At 51.0% G+C, this 14,812-nt stretch overlaps 5 protein-coding genes across 5 annotated transcripts; 3 read left to right on the top strand and 2 right to left on the bottom strand.

Moving 5' to 3' along the window:
- Window positions 1–2,548: 2,548 nt before the first annotated feature.
- P153DRAFT_368490 (mitochondrial ribosomal protein) lies at window positions 2,549–3,989 on the bottom strand. The gene is made up of 2 exons (XM_033668530.1): window positions 3,193–3,989; window positions 2,549–3,141 (listed from the first exon to the last, which is right to left on the bottom strand). Exons 1-2 carry the CDS (start codon window positions 3,549–3,551, stop codon window positions 2,748–2,750), a joined length of 753 nt encoding a protein of 250 aa, XP_033521544.1. The 5' UTR covers window positions 3,552–3,989; the 3' UTR covers window positions 2,549–2,747.
- Window positions 3,570–5,698, top strand: P153DRAFT_368489 (uncharacterized protein; the record flags this gene model as incomplete). The annotated part of the gene is made up of 1 exon (XM_033668529.1): window positions 3,570–5,698. A coding segment is annotated over exon 1 (1,400 nt), but the record flags the coding sequence as incomplete, so codon positions are not given.
- Window positions 5,699–5,938: 240 nt separating this feature from the next.
- Window positions 5,939–7,208, bottom strand: P153DRAFT_398519 (uncharacterized protein; the record flags this gene model as incomplete). The annotated part of the gene is made up of 3 exons (XM_033671651.1): window positions 6,779–7,208; window positions 6,263–6,670; window positions 5,939–5,981 (listed from the first exon to the last, which is right to left on the bottom strand). The coding sequence occupies exons 1-3, from the start codon at window positions 7,009–7,011 to the stop codon at window positions 5,939–5,941; spliced, it is 684 nt and encodes a 227-aa protein (XP_033521542.1). The 5' UTR covers window positions 7,012–7,208.
- Window positions 7,209–9,062: 1,854 nt separating this feature from the next.
- P153DRAFT_398518 (uncharacterized protein) lies at window positions 9,063–10,887 on the top strand. Its single transcript, XM_033671650.1, has 6 exons — window positions 9,063–9,572; window positions 9,625–9,720; window positions 9,781–9,817; window positions 9,868–9,935; window positions 9,980–10,377; window positions 10,432–10,887. The coding sequence occupies exons 1-6, from the start codon at window positions 9,456–9,458 to the stop codon at window positions 10,877–10,879; spliced, it is 1,164 nt and encodes a 387-aa protein (XP_033521541.1). The 5' UTR covers window positions 9,063–9,455; the 3' UTR covers window positions 10,880–10,887.
- A 1,609-nt stretch (window positions 10,888–12,496) lies between these two features.
- P153DRAFT_368486 (uncharacterized protein) lies at window positions 12,497–14,056 on the top strand. Its single transcript, XM_033668528.1, has one exon. It carries the CDS (start codon window positions 12,680–12,682, stop codon window positions 13,754–13,756), a length of 1,077 nt encoding a protein of 358 aa, XP_033521540.1. The 5' UTR covers window positions 12,497–12,679; the 3' UTR covers window positions 13,757–14,056.
- Window positions 14,057–14,812: the final 756 nt, after the last annotated feature.

Here is a 14,812-nt window from a genome sequence, read left to right as displayed (position 1 = left end):
TGAGCATCTTTGCTCTACTTTATTTCAAAGGGACAACAAGAAACTTCATGTTCCAAGTCGTTTGAGTTGATTGACATGTGGTGTGTCGCCTTGTCGACGATTAGGAAAAGTTACAGCTTGAAGCAAGTTCCTAAAACGAGAGTATTGTGGAGTATGTGTGGAGGGTTTATTGCAAATGGCTATCTATCTGTTTTCTTCTCTGCTCTTCTCGATCTCATCCTAAAATTCAGGAAGATGAACACATGTCTCAAACCTACCGCATGCCAAAATATGTGTTGTGTCTCCTTGTCGAGAGCCTGAAAGACTACAACTTAGAGTGGTCAGCTAAAAAAAGACAAATGGTGCAGCATGTGTGAAGCATTATCCTCAAACCTCTATCTACTATTTTTCCATTCCCCTCTCTCTCTTCCGATCCAAACCCCTTAAACAAAAACGATGGTGTCTCAAATGGTTCAGAAAGTACAAACTGTGTCGTGCCGCCTTGTTGCGAGCCCGAAAACTACAACTCAGAATGGGCAGCTAAAAAAAGAGAAATCATGGAACATGTGTGGAGTAAACGCCCATTCACTTTTTCTTTACCTCTCTTCTCCCTCTCTCTCCTCTATCGTAAAATCATAAACAGAAACGGTTACATCTCAAATACTGCAACGGCTACGATATGTGCTGTGTTGCTTTCTCAAAATGGAATTCGTCTACATACATGGGTGCTCCACAAACGGGTTTTATACTGCAGCATGCGTGGAGGTTCGCTCGCAACAAGCTTCTTATTATCTCTTTCCCTCTCTCCTCTCCTCTACCTCGCCATTCAATCACCGAAAAGGCTTTCATTACTAAAAAACTGAAAACCCCGAAGATATGTTGCGCTGTATCTCCTTCTCAAAAACTTCAAATCCCATCCTCGATCAGTACATGTCTGAAATCGACATGCCGCAAGAGCATGAGTGGCCCACTATCTACACCTCCATAACCGAGCAATACAACGCCATATACAAGTCATTGAGATCCAACGTCCCAACAATCTGTCTCACTGCCTCTTCCCAAACGTTCGAGAAACAAGCCCTATGCCTTCTCCCTCCTTCTCTTTATTCCCCCCAAAACGCGGCATTCGATACAAAGCCAAACACACGATGACCGCGAGCCATGGGTGGAGTTGTCTGCTCCTCGACCCTATGCTGAATCCTTCATAAAGAAAAAGCGGTTAAGAGCCATGGTTTTTGCCTTCTCCTCCTTCTTCCCAAAACGTAGCATTTCGACATAAAACCAAAAAGTTGATTGATCACAGCCCATGTGTGGAGTTTGTCTGCTCCTCGACACTACGCTTTATCCTACATAAATAGGGATTCGATAGGGTCCATGGCTTCTGCCTTCTCCTCCTTCTTCCCAACACACAGCATCCCGACCTAAAACCAAAAAGATTACCGAGCAAGATCGATGAGTGGAGTTTTCTGCTTCTTGAAACCCACACTCTATTCCTCCAACACACAAGAACAAAATATCGAATCGCCATGCCGTTTGCTGTCCCGGCGAGAACTGTAGTTTCGACGCACTCTGTGCATGGCCTTGTGCATTCTGACTTCTTGTCTTTGGAAGAATGGCCAAAAAACCACAATTGACAGCTCATGTTTCGCTCCGCCCTGAGTTTTCGAAAAACATATATTTGCATGAGATATGTGAGATCTGGGATGAACGTACAAAGCCATGAGGAGAGCAAAAGAGAGACTGGGGCCGAGATACACATCCCTCCTCTCTACCCCATTCCTACTATCTACGCCTGCTGTTACACAAACTCAACACATCATATACAAAACACAGCCCAGGTCACAACATGTGCCTCCGCACTGTCTTCCCGCAAACGGTCTCTCGAACTGTTGTATAAACCGCTTCTGCCCTCCTTGTCATCTCTTCCTTCCTACTGCACTTACACTCTGAAAACACGAAAATATGGAAGCAGAATGACATATGTTTTTTCTGCCTTTCTTTCTTCCAAAATAAGAGGACCGGTTCTAGCATGATCGGTGTTATCACTACAGCAACAACCATGCGTGTGCTGGGTGTCTTTCAAAAGATGACTATCAACAAAGTCATGAACGGTGGTATCACTACACCAAACTATGCCTTTTCTGCCTGTCTTCCAAAACAACCGAACCGATCCAACGATGACCGGTATAATCACCACAACAAAAAACCATGTCTTCTCTGTCTGTTTTCCAAAATCAGACCGTGAGCCTCTTCATGAACGGTATAACTGCTACACCAACAACCATGTGTGCGCTGGGTGTTGTCTAAAACATTACTACCAATCGAATTATGAACGGAATCATCACCATCAGAATTGTGATTTGAGCTGGAGATTGTTCAAAAACAGACACATGTTGGTTGTGTGGAAGACTGATCTAGCAAGAAGAAGGAATAAAATTGAAAACAGTACTTAGTGATGTTTGGTGGTGGAGATGTGGAAAGATGTAAAAGGCGTGGGAGTTGGAAAACGAAAATAAATAGGTAACCCGTTTGATGACTGATCTGGAGGTGTTATAGATGTATACGCTTATTCTTGTGTGCTGGAATAGCTGTGCTAGGGTTAGGAAGTGTGACTTGTAGATTTTATGGAGGAAGGAATTCGCTGTTCGAATTGTCATGTTGGGAGGAGAAAGTGGAGGATTAATTCCTTAATAACCCTCACATGTCCAATGGAGGCTCCAAACCTGCCTCGATGGTATATTTACATTTCTCATACACTATCAGCCCCCTCATGTAAGCGACGGCGCTCCCCCTGCCGGTGCCTGCGCACTCCCCAACTCCTTAACGGCGTTGTCGTATTCAGCAGCACTCAAATCGCCATCAGTGCTCTCGGCCTCATTCCCCGGCCCCGAGAACATCTGCGCGCGCACCGACTGCTCGTCCTCGATCTGCTTGGCGGCCCAGACCTTCCAGCTCTCCCATGTGCGGTCCTCGAGCCCCATGCCGATCTCGAGCGGGCCCTTGCCGAAGTATGCCCCAACATGCAGGGCCTCTTCTTTGGCGATGCGCTGGCGGATCTCGGACAGGTGGCGGTGCTGGTAGAATTCGCGGCGGGCCATGTCGTAGGCGGAGGCTTTGGAGAGGGAGCGGTGCTTCATGAGCCACATCTGGCGTTGGATGACGCTGGTGTTTAGTTAGTATGTATGTGGAGGGAAGTGACGGTATAGGACCTGCCTCTCGCCGTCCATCTGCTTCCCCGGCTGGGCAATCTTGCTCCAGTCGTAGCCCTTTGCGTCATTCCCGGTGTTTTCTACTACTAATCGCGGCCGTGCCAGCTCCCACGGGTGGTCGCCGAAGAAGTCTGAGCGCAGCTTGTCTTCGGCGTAGACAATGGGCAGCGGCTTGAACAGCTTGCTGGCTTTCTTGGTGCTGCGCGTCTTGGGGGCCCGGAGGACGGGACGGGCCAGCGTCTCGCCGGGCGGAATGTTGCCGATGACATTATACCATTCGGGCAGGGCTGGTATGCGTTTGGCGTCGTACAGGGCTTTTGCGGCCTGGCGCACGCGGAGAGGGCGGAAGTCCTGGCGGCCCATGGTGGATGATGTGTGTTATGCGCGGGGTAGCATCTGATCGGGCGTGGGAGGCAGAGCGACGAGCGTCGAGGGCGCAACGCAATGGGCCGTGGAGAGAGCGCGGAAGTGAGGCTTGGCATGCTAGAAGGTCGAAATTTCGCAGCATCGACGCGCAGCTCTCCCCTCGCGCTCCTCCGCCGCACCCAAGCCACGACCCCTCCATGGGCCTCTTCTGAGCATCACACATCCGTCCCATCCATGTTCAGCATCTCCCGAGGCTCCCGCTGACACCATGCCCGCCCTCTCATGTCCCTCTTTCGCACCCTCGACCGGTCCAGCTGCACCTCCGCGCTCTCCACCAACGCCCACGCCCGCCCGTTCCTCGCCTTCCTATGGCCCGCCCGCCACACCAGGACGGCCACACGTAGCTTCTCCAAGAGCGCTGTGCACTCGCCGCCCCAATTGACCATGGACACCCTCTTTATTCAGGCGTTGGCGCGGGCGGGCTCGTGTCCAGAGCACGCCAAGCAGATATCCATGTTGCGTCATGTTCCGTCAAATTCCTCGACCCCCCACAAAGCCCGCCGCAACATCACGTGTCAACAGCAGGCGAGACGGGGACTGAGGACAGAGACGAACCACAAGTGGCCATTGAAGAGGGTGAAGCGGTTTGCCGAGAAGGAGCTCAAGGCGCTGGTCGACTACTACGGCATAGAGATTGACACACGGCCTGAGGAAGAGGTGGAAGATGACGGGTCGCTGGTCTGGAATGTGGGAGATGACCACGAGCCCTGGCCGCTCCGCGATAAAGCAGACGACGTCCACATAAAACGGCTTGAAGAACTGCTCAAGGATGATGAGGCCTCGCATGACCTGGTCTTCGACACGTACAAGAAGCTGCCGTCGCCTGGCGTCGTCTACCTCGAGCTGCCCACAATTCGAGCCCTGCTACACCATCTCTCCGTTGTTGAGCGCGTCTCGTCCACGTCCATGCAACGCCTTCTGTCCATACTGGACGACATGAAGACCGCACACATACACATCATCCGCACCGAATGGACCTCAGCCATCTACATGGCCGGGCGCTTCGTCGGCAAAGTCTCCGCAGACGAAGTCCAGTCAGCCCTGTACATCTGGCGGGACATGGAGCAGCGAGCAAAAGTAAAGGGCGGCTACGTGACACTCAACGTGCTCTTCGACGTGGCAGTCAAGGCAGGGAAATACACACTCGCCGAGACATTTCTCAAGGAGATGAAGATGCGCAAACTCCGGCTCCACCGCCACTTCCGCGTCTCCCTCATATACTACTACGGCGTCCTCCAAGACGGCAACGCAGTCAGAAAAGCCTACCAAGACCTCGTCTCCGCCGGCGACATCGTCGACACAGTCGTCATGAACGCCGTCATCGCAGCCCTAATCCGCGCCGGCGAGCCCTCAGCCGCAGAGCACGTCTTCGAGCGCATGAAGCGGCTGCACGCCTCCAAAAAGCCCCCTTCCCCCGGCCACAAATTCTTCACCCGCGACTGGCGCGACCGCCGCCTCCTCGGCCTCCACCTCACACACGAAGTCCGCCGCCTGGAAAAAACAGACCTCGAACAGCGCAAGAAACTCCAGGACTACGCTCCCATCGCCCCGGACTCGCGCACCTACGCTATCCTCATCCGCCACCAGGCCGCTACGGTGGGGGATATAGACCGCGTACATGACCTCCTGCGCGAAATGAAACTCAACTCCGTCCCCCTGCACGGCACTATCTTCATCGTGGCTTTCTACGGCTTCAATACTTTCGGCGGTATTCGCTACTCCGCTTGGTCGAGAGATAAGCTGGAGAAGCTGTGGGCGCAGTACCTCGAGGCGCTGGAAGGGGGGTTGGAGCGCACGTGGTTGAGCAGTATGGCGATTATCGCTGCGCTGAGGGCGTTCGGGAAGTGCACTGATAAAGAGAGGACGTTGCGCGCTTGGGAGGAGGTTAGGAGGTTGTGGGCGCCGACGGAGGAGGAGCTGGAGAGTGTGTTGAGGGCGTTGAGGGAGTTGGTGCCGCAGCAGGGGTTCTTTACTGAGCTTCCGCCGGGGAGGTGGTAGGGTGTGCGTATGTGTGTGTGTGTGTTTGTGTGGGGTGTTGGATGGAATATAGACACTTGAAAAGCAGTGAATTACGAATTGGATGTTTGTCATGAAATGAGTATATCCTTTCCAACATGTGCTGTTATCGACATTGGATTCGTCCAAAACATGGATTGAATCTCATCACATAAGATCCGTCGACATGGGTTTACGCAAACTACTTCTTCGTCTGCCCATTCGACACCTGCCAGTGAAATTTCAGCGCCCCCCGCACCCCGCGCTCAACCCGCCCGTCCTCCTCGCCGCCAAACACAACTTAGCCAGTCACAGCGCAGTATAAAGCTTCAACAGATACGCGCGCCCTGACCGAATTCCGTGAGTCCGTAGCTATCCCACATCAGCAAACGAAGTAACAACAGGCCAAAGTAAAACCAAGGAGAAAAGGGAAAGAAAAGCGCCCGCCTATAATTTCTAATCATTCTCTAGGAAGAAATATACTTGTACACCACCACCCCACTCTCAACTTTAGTAACGCTGTTGTTGTGGATCTGCCCAACACCCGACGAACCTTTGCATCAGATAGCTTGTGCAGCGGAGATATAAACTTGCTCTGTTTACGCGTGCGGACTCTCAAGCATGCGGTACATGTTGCTAGGTTTATTCCGCACGACGGGCTGCGCGATGTGCGTCTGGCAGAAGCCGTCGCCCTCAGCGCCCGAGGTAGGCGGCGGAGATGCGCGCGTCCTCGAAGGTCACGTATGTAGTTGCCGCCAAGGGGGATGAACAGCATTGAGAGCCCCGTCAGCGCCGGGCCCCCCGTGCGCACAAGCGCCATGAAGGAGTCGCTGAACAGGCCGTTGGTGATGCATTCTTCTACCGTTGACGACGTAGTGCGTGCCGTCTTGCATCTTCGCCGCGCACGTCGCTGCCCGGCGTCGGGTTCTGTGATGGCGACGCAGATGCGTTTTGTGCCCGTGAGGAGTGAGGGGAATGTCTTGTCTTGGAGGGACGGGGAGGCGGGGTTTAGGAGTGGCGGGGCGCTGACGACGAGGCCTTTGAAAAGGGGGGATATGCTTCTGGAGCGGAGTAATTCGTCCCAGAGGATTAGGTCGTGGAAGTTGTCCCATTCCGAGGCGGTGATCGACCCGATTATTGGGTAGTGCGATCATTGTGGGGGAATGGACTTTCCCGAGGCGATGGGTACGGTTAGATCGGCTGAGGCGCATTTGGCGTATATGGAGGGGTCGACGGCGCCGGCTTCGTTCCAGGAGTCGGTGTGGGCGGCGATGTTCTGGGGGGTTAGGGGGTCTGGGGAGGGATAGTGGAAGAGAAGGAAGGTGGAAGAGAAGGAAGGTGGAAGAGAGGGAGAGTGGGGAGTTGTAGTGGAATAGTTTGGCAGGACAGGCATGGTTGCCATTTCGAAAATGATGTGTATGCTGACGATGGGGATGAGTCGGGCGGAAAGGAGGATAATGAGTGATGAGAATTGGGTGTAAAGAATTGGTTGTAAAGACTTAGGTATAAAGAATTAGGTATGAAAACTCGGATGTAAAGAATTGGACGGTGAGAGTTGGGTGACGAGAATTGTATGATGTATGAGAAAGAGTACAAAGCATAGAGTCGTATACACATCAACATACCTCGTCCGCCCATTTCCTCACAGCATCGCGAAGCCGCCGATGACTCTCCTTGGAGTACGGCGAAGGACGACCAGTGTACCTTGCCTATATTAGCATTCCCAATATTTCCTGCAAAGTCATCTTTCGACTCGGCTCAGACAACTTGCCCGCCATTGAACCGATTAATACCCCTGAACCTTGTAATTGAGTTATGTAGGGAGCCAGTCAAGGTCATAACTTTTAGAAACCTGAGGCTTGGTGGCGTAAACGGCTACATGCTGGCTCTATGGAGTTACCGATCAGAGTCGAGAGTCGATACATACGGCAGACCGAGGCCTTTGAATTGACCCCGCCCGATCGGCATTGGTTCGCGCGACGTTTTGAGGTGCGGTATTTCTCAGTATCTCGTATGTTGTGGAGACGTAGGCGTGTTTACAGTGAGCGCAAGGGACGCAAGGACGCCATGTTCAAACATGACGCGTGCACACGTGATGATCATTGACGCAATCTTGAAGACGACGCACAGCTGAAGCGCCTAGACTTGGACACATCAATGAAAATGCTTGACTATCTATGCGGATGGCAGCAGCCGTCCAACGCGTCAAAGCCTTTACGGAATCGAGTTTAGAATGGCGGAGTTCCCTAAGAAAGTCGAACCATCACGATCGTTTGTGTGCCACTGTCGCTTGACCTTCGCTATTGGCTGGCATAACTCCCGAACCGGCTAACAGCTTTCCGTACCGGTTGACTGGAACTATCTAAATTTCTCCGAAATGTCATCGTGGAATACAAGTTCTTTGGCACTGCAGTGGATAGATTGACGAGAGGCTTGTTTAGGTGCTTCAGCAAACCGACAACTTGAAAGTTTCATCGTGATGTTGTTCTATAAAATCGACATGGATATCGTATCGGCTTTCCAGAATCCCACCAACAACGGTAGCAAGCCTCGCCCCCGTTTCAGGTCCACATCGTACTCCTCCGAATTGCGCTCATTTGGAGCCACACAATACTTATCGACCCGTGCCACACGCTTGCCCTGGCAGCTAGTCTGCGAGGAAGGTTTCTGCGCTTCTATGTGGATACAATGAGACGGCCCGTTAGAACGATTTCATAGGCTCTTCGTTACCAAGCTAGCCAGAATCGTCGATTGCTCAGGCTGAACAAAGTTTGATCCCCCAATTTTCCCCGCAACAACAGGCCTGGCCAGAAGATAAGGGAGGATGATATCATCCTTTTCGGACTGCGCGCTTGCACTTGACACAATATACAGGCGAGTACCACTGCGTTGGGAATCCCCTTACAGCCGGTCAGGACGCGGTCGAGTGAAGCAACCCGTCTTCCCAGAAGGACCCGCACTCCTTCCCCTGCCGCAGCGGACAGTCAAATCCACCACTTCATCGAGTATCTTGTCGCTCTCACAAGAAAAAGCAGCGATTCACTTCTTCCGACATCGAGATGTCTTCTTTCCAGGATGCGACGGAAAATCATATGTCCTTACCGATCATACGAGTTCTGCGAACGGTCATGCAGCCCTTGTGAACCGAAAATTAAAACAAGGGATATAGGAACAGGTTGTGATTGGCTGATTAGTGTTCCTTGTACCTGATTATCGAAATGGCTTTCGCGTCCCAGTAGGTATCTAGCAGATTTAAGAAGTCATGAAATCACGGTCATGCTACGATGCATGACCCTGCCAACGGGCCACGGTCCAATTCCCCCTTGAAGGATGAAGGAACGATATATGTTCTTGGCATGCACCAGGGCAAGTTGTATGCAAGATCTTGCTAACAGCTGAGCCAATGAACGACGAAGTTGTCGTATGATTAAACAACAGGACCCTGCGTAGCACGGATCTGATATGTCAGCCCAAAGCTGGTCGCATCGGGTAGTTGAACCGGAGTTTTGAGTCATTAACCTGCAGTGGTCAAGATCTTGAAGACCGGGGCAAGCCTGTCATTGTGGCTTTCACTGTCGTTGGCTTCGCTGATGGTTCTCAGGCATTTGCAAACGGCGCCTTGTCCGACCCCTGCTTCCCTGCAAAAGGCCCTTAGTGAGCTGAAATTTGCCGTTTCTCGGAAAGAATGGCTATCGGAAACTTAATATACAAAGGTAGTGTACCCTCCCGTAAGGTACGAGCCTTCCGGTAGCGCGGTCTCTAGGATTTACGAACAACAACCGCCGCACTCCTCTCTACGTTTGGAGAAAAATCGACTCTCGTGCACTTGATAAGACGCTACGCAAGATGGGGATTTGGGATGAGCTCCTCACGGAGATGATCGCGAAGGCTCCCGATCCAGACGAGCCTCTTCCCTTTTCGAACCGCAAAGCAACCATCTACGGCTCTACCATCCCGTTTTTGGTACGGACACTTGCTTGATCTATGCTACTATAGTTACTGATAACCATCGAAGATTATATCCTGGGTAGCAGTCTTGTTCCGTTTCTGGGTTCGATTCAGAGTTGTTCGAGAACCTGGTTGGGACGACGTTTTCGTTCTTTTAGCAGCTGTATGTGGCTCCCCGAGTGGTCCATTACATAGTCCAACTCAGCTAACATCATCGATACAGATGTGCAATACCGCAGCAACTATATGCGTATGCTTCTGTAAGTCTACACGATATCTATCCTGGTGCCTGCACTAACATTCAATCCAGCGGTTGAACATGGACTCGGCCAACATATGTTGTATCTCGGTTTGGAGAATGTAGAGAGATACCTGATGGTACGGTCACTCATACCTACACTTTTCGTTGCTAACAACGCCAGTTTTTCTATATTGAACACAGCATGTACCTGACCGAGACCTCCCTCATCAAAATTTCTCTTCTTCTGCAGTACCTCCGCATCTTCAAAGCCGGTATGATGCGATGGATATGCGTTACTCTGCTTGTTCTTGTCAGCATCTGGGGTTTTGGGTTCTCCATTGCCGGATGGTTTTCATGCAATCCTATTCGAGGAGCCTACATTCGTACCCTTAATGCCAAGTGCTACGGCTTCGGACTCGACAATGTGGACGGCTTTGTTTCCATGTTCATAGCCCAGTCATCCACGAACATGGCCTTCGATATTGCGATCTTCCTGACGCCGTTAGTGCTGTTCAATACGCCGAACCTTAAGTGGAAAAACTTAGTCGGCATGGTTGGTGTTTTCGCTTTTGGTGCCGTGTAAGTGGTTCCGTTTGGGCCTGCATCTCATGATCATTACTAATGTGTCCTCAGTGCCGTCGGTATTTCGGTTTGGCGCCTGTGTTCAATCGTAGTCACGCGTGCCGCCACTGTTCCCTACATGGACTTTACCTGGTTCTCTCCAGTCCCAGTCGTCCTGTCCTGTCTCGAAGTCGACCTGGCGATCATCTGCGCCTCCATGCCTATCTTCTGGCCCGTTCTCCAGAAATCGCTCTCCGCCATCTTCGTCAGCTATGAGGTTCAGATCACAGAGGACCACGTTGAGGACCACGGTCTTGCATACGAACTCGAACACAACAAGTCGGAGAGGCGAGGTAGCGTGAGGAGTTGTAGTGGGACATCAACTGACGAACTGACGAAGGAAGAAGAGGGGTTTGAGTTGAAAGGTCAATATCCCATGGGGGTGGATCCATTCGAGACGCGGGGTCCGCAGGTCAACATCAAGAGTCAACCGAAGCCGGAACCGCATTGGGAAATATAGGAAACAACACATTACCATCTTCTTCCATCTGACCATTGCACATTGTATGTGTATGCAAAGCTACTGCACAACACGCCGAGAATATGCGACTTGTGATGACCGACAATTCTGAGCTTTGTCACCCTGCTCCAATTCATCCTCAATTCTTCGCACTAATGTTACCAACAATTTAGTACACCATCACGATGTTCGACAGTGGCGCTTTTCGTCTACTAATTGAACCTACCATCTCATCGTTAGAGCAGCAAAGCTGTGTGACAGCCCGATTCATCAGGAAGAGACGCTTCACATCATACGTTATCATATGTGCGACTACAGATCAAGTGCAGAGAGTAATCGCAAGAGCTAAAGACCGCAAAGAGTGAGGTGAGAGACGTTGGTCTCGAGTCACGGTTTCCACTCAGTTGGATCTGTGTTTCAATTCATCCTGTCCTACACCAGTGCCAGACTTGTGTTCCTCAAAGTAGTGCCGAGTACCTGGTGTATTTTCATGAGCAGCACGATGTGGAACATCACTTGTAAGCTGTACAACCCAAAATGTTCTTCGTCGAGCTGTGTCTTCCGGTACCAGAAACTCTTTCCCGGTCCACGGTCATCCTCTTATCACAATCTCCTCACGTTACGCATCATGGTCATTTGGACTTCTCTTTTCAGTGCGGTTAAGATCCATGTGGCTTAGCGAAGGTTACAAGCCTTGGTACGTGCTCATTGACGACTCGATTTGAAACAGCATCCAGTACGCGTCCTCTTCTAACGCAAGCGCTACTGTCCACACCGCCACATCGAGGGCTAACTTCATTCTCATTTCCAAGCAAGCAAATCAAACAGAGACGTAAGTGTGAGATGCAGGTTCTTTCAACGTTGTGCGCTCAGTCTGTATGCGCGAAGAGACGGTCCATTTCACGCCGTATCACACCAAATATCTTGCAAGAATTCTACACATGCCAGGAATGATGGACAGACAACGTATGTGGATAGTTCAAGGTCATATTTAAGACGATGGATGCGTCGCTTCTCTGCAGGATCGTAGTACGTTCGAGCCTCCGTGAGCCGAGCTGCTATACGCTCAAAGCAACACTAGGAATCGCACCATTCGCCTCTCTTGTCGTTATCATCTAGCTGACATGCATATCTACTTCCATTCAATGAAACATGCACAGACTGTGGCCCTCTGGGCCCTGGTATACTTGCCTTCTTCGTTCGCCAACCCTCTGCATAGAAGGCAGTATTCTGCGCCAATCATGGTCTATAGTTTTGAGGAGGTAGGTCACCTGTTGATCTCCATACATACACCAACACTGACTTTGCCTCAAGATTTCAGTTACTCCTGAGCTCAACTGGACACCATGTTTCGACTATTTCACATGCGCGAACCTTGAAGTCCCTCTGGATTACGAGGATGCGAAAGCAGGCACCACCAATGTTGCATTCATCAAGTGGACCAGCGAGTCAGCAAATGCAACAAACCAGGACATCCTCGTCAACCCTGGAGGACCAGGTGGCAGCGGAGTTGAGTTTCTGATGTACGATCTCCATTTGCTACAACAGCAGCTGGGCGCCGAGCACAATTTTGTGGGGTTTGACCCTCGGGGAGTCAACAATTCAGGACCCGACCTATCTTGCTTTCCGGGAGAGACTAACACGATCGAATTGTATTCTCGGGATCTTGATGAGGTATTGGATGTGAATAACCCTAGCTCACTGAGAGAGAGATATGCAAGGGCCGGCGCATTCGGCCAGTGGTGCTCCAATGCGCACAAGTACTCGGATGCAAAGTACGTCAACACGGTTGCCACCGCCATGGATATGCTTCATTATACCGAGCTGCTGGCAGAGGAAAACGGCCAAGATCCTCAAAGCTCACAATTGTGGTACTCCGGTCTCTCGTATGGAACGGTTCTGGGTTCAACTTTCGCGGCCATGTATCCAGACAGAATCGGTCGGATGATTCTCGACGGTGTTGTTGATGGTGAAGACTACTTCTCAGGGCGTTGGAGTAATAATTTGGCGGACGCCGACGATGCTTTCCGTTACTTCTTCGAATCATGTCACGAAGCGGGCGAAGACATCTGCCCCTTCTGGGCCTCGTCACCGAGTGCCGTCGAAGCGCGATTCAACACTGTTGTTGACAAGCTATCCACAAGTCCAATTCCTGTTGCCGATCAACAGATGCCAGCCATTGTCACTATTTCGGATCTTAAGAACATCATGATGCAGGTGCCATACGCTCCCCTACGATACTTCCCAACGTTCGCGTCGATGCTGGTGGAGCTTGAATCTGGCACTGCTTCTTTGATTGCACGGACGATGCATATTGGATGGCGAACTGACCATTGCATCAAAAATGAAATCTTTTGGAACGAGTACGAGCCTCGTCAAATCATTGCCTGCAACGATGGCGCGGGGCGCTTCAATCTCTCAGACTACGACTTGTTCCTCGACCATGTAGCTCACGTAGTCAACCAAAGCCATTACCTAGGAGAGTCATGGGCCTCAGGCACGTCCGTCATGTGCCGAAGTCTCGATATTAAGCCGCCTCAGTCCCAGATCTTTAACGGGTACCCAGGCGCTAGCAAGACACGCAATCCGATCCTCTTCGTTTCGACAGAGTTGGACCCGGTCACGCCGCTACGGGCTGCGAAGAAGATGAGAGCCCGCTTCGGGGGCGCGGGTCTACTTGTTCAGCATAGCGTCGGACATGCCTCATTGTCAGTTGACTCCAAGTGTACGTTTGGGCATTTGCAGCAGTACATGAGAACGGGAGCGCTCCCTACAGAGGGGACTGTGTGTGCGGATGTTGACTCTCTCCCATTCCGCGATTCTTCTTCGTTTTCAATGTCAACTTCCGGGAGGTCGAGACGGCACGATTTCCTTTAAACGCGTTTGCCGTGTAAGTGGGTCTTGCAACAGAAGCTCGGTACCATTAGCATACTAGTACAAGGATGCACCTTGGTTGCCCATGTATGTCGGTGCTCATGACACGCATGTTGTCGTAATCACCAGTATCAAGGGCGAAACAACCCGAGTCATTGTTGATCCGATGTTATCGTTGCATTGATGTGTATGTCGGGTGGAAACTAATCATTCGCAAGGCGAGGTTCTGCCAAGCTTCAACTTGGCGATGTAGGTCCCAAGAGATTCACGGATCTAGCCACCGTATCCGCGTGTAAAATTTGATCTGTTCGATATAGCTAGGATGTCAATTTCCACGTCGCTGCCTCTTTGAGCAACTCTGTTTGCGTAAGCCCGGGGCCGATAGAGTGAACTGTTGACCATTGACCTACCACCTGTCCAAATTTCAGAAGCTCGATCATATCGCATTTGGTGCAGATTAATCCTTGGACAAGGTAGATTGTCCTACGGATGTCTGCGACATGATCTCGCGGATTCTCTGCAGAGAGATCCGGGCATGAACGACCCACTGCGCTCAAAATGCAACCCATACTCACGATGTCTGAAAACAATCTCACCCACTTCTTTGCAATTTCTCTAAGTAGCATTGTGATATGCGCTATGATATGGATAATCGAGCTCAGTAGCTCTGAACCGGGGTTTCCTTGTTTCCTTCCCATGTGTGGTTGTCCACGCACCTCATATTGTACTTCCATGTCACTGTCACTGTCACTCTCTTATCGTAACCTTGCCATCGTGCCACTTTGAGATATGTCTCTTCCAGGCTGGGGTTGTGATGCTTTCAGGGGTAGATTAAAAGCAATATGTGCTCTCTCTTCTTGCGATATGACCTGATTATATACTACCAGGATCAGATACGGCGCTGATCGTATATGAGGCTTGACCTGGTTCTTGATATCGGCAGTTGCCTGTATAGCAGTTTGGAGAATATCGTTCGTCTCGAGGCTTTACAAAAGACTGTGCGATAGTACGGTCACTTGAGCCGGTAAATTTGAGTCCACTAGTGCAAATGGATATGCG

This window comes from Dothidotthia symphoricarpi (genome assembly GCF_010015815.1).
Source record: "Dothidotthia symphoricarpi CBS 119687 unplaced genomic scaffold P153scaffold_15, whole genome shotgun sequence".
Lineage (NCBI taxonomy): Eukaryota > Fungi > Ascomycota > Dothideomycetes > Pleosporales > Dothidotthiaceae > Dothidotthia > Dothidotthia symphoricarpi.
The sequence above is the reverse complement of the archived record's forward strand: the minus strand, read 5'-3'. Positions and strand labels throughout refer to the sequence as shown.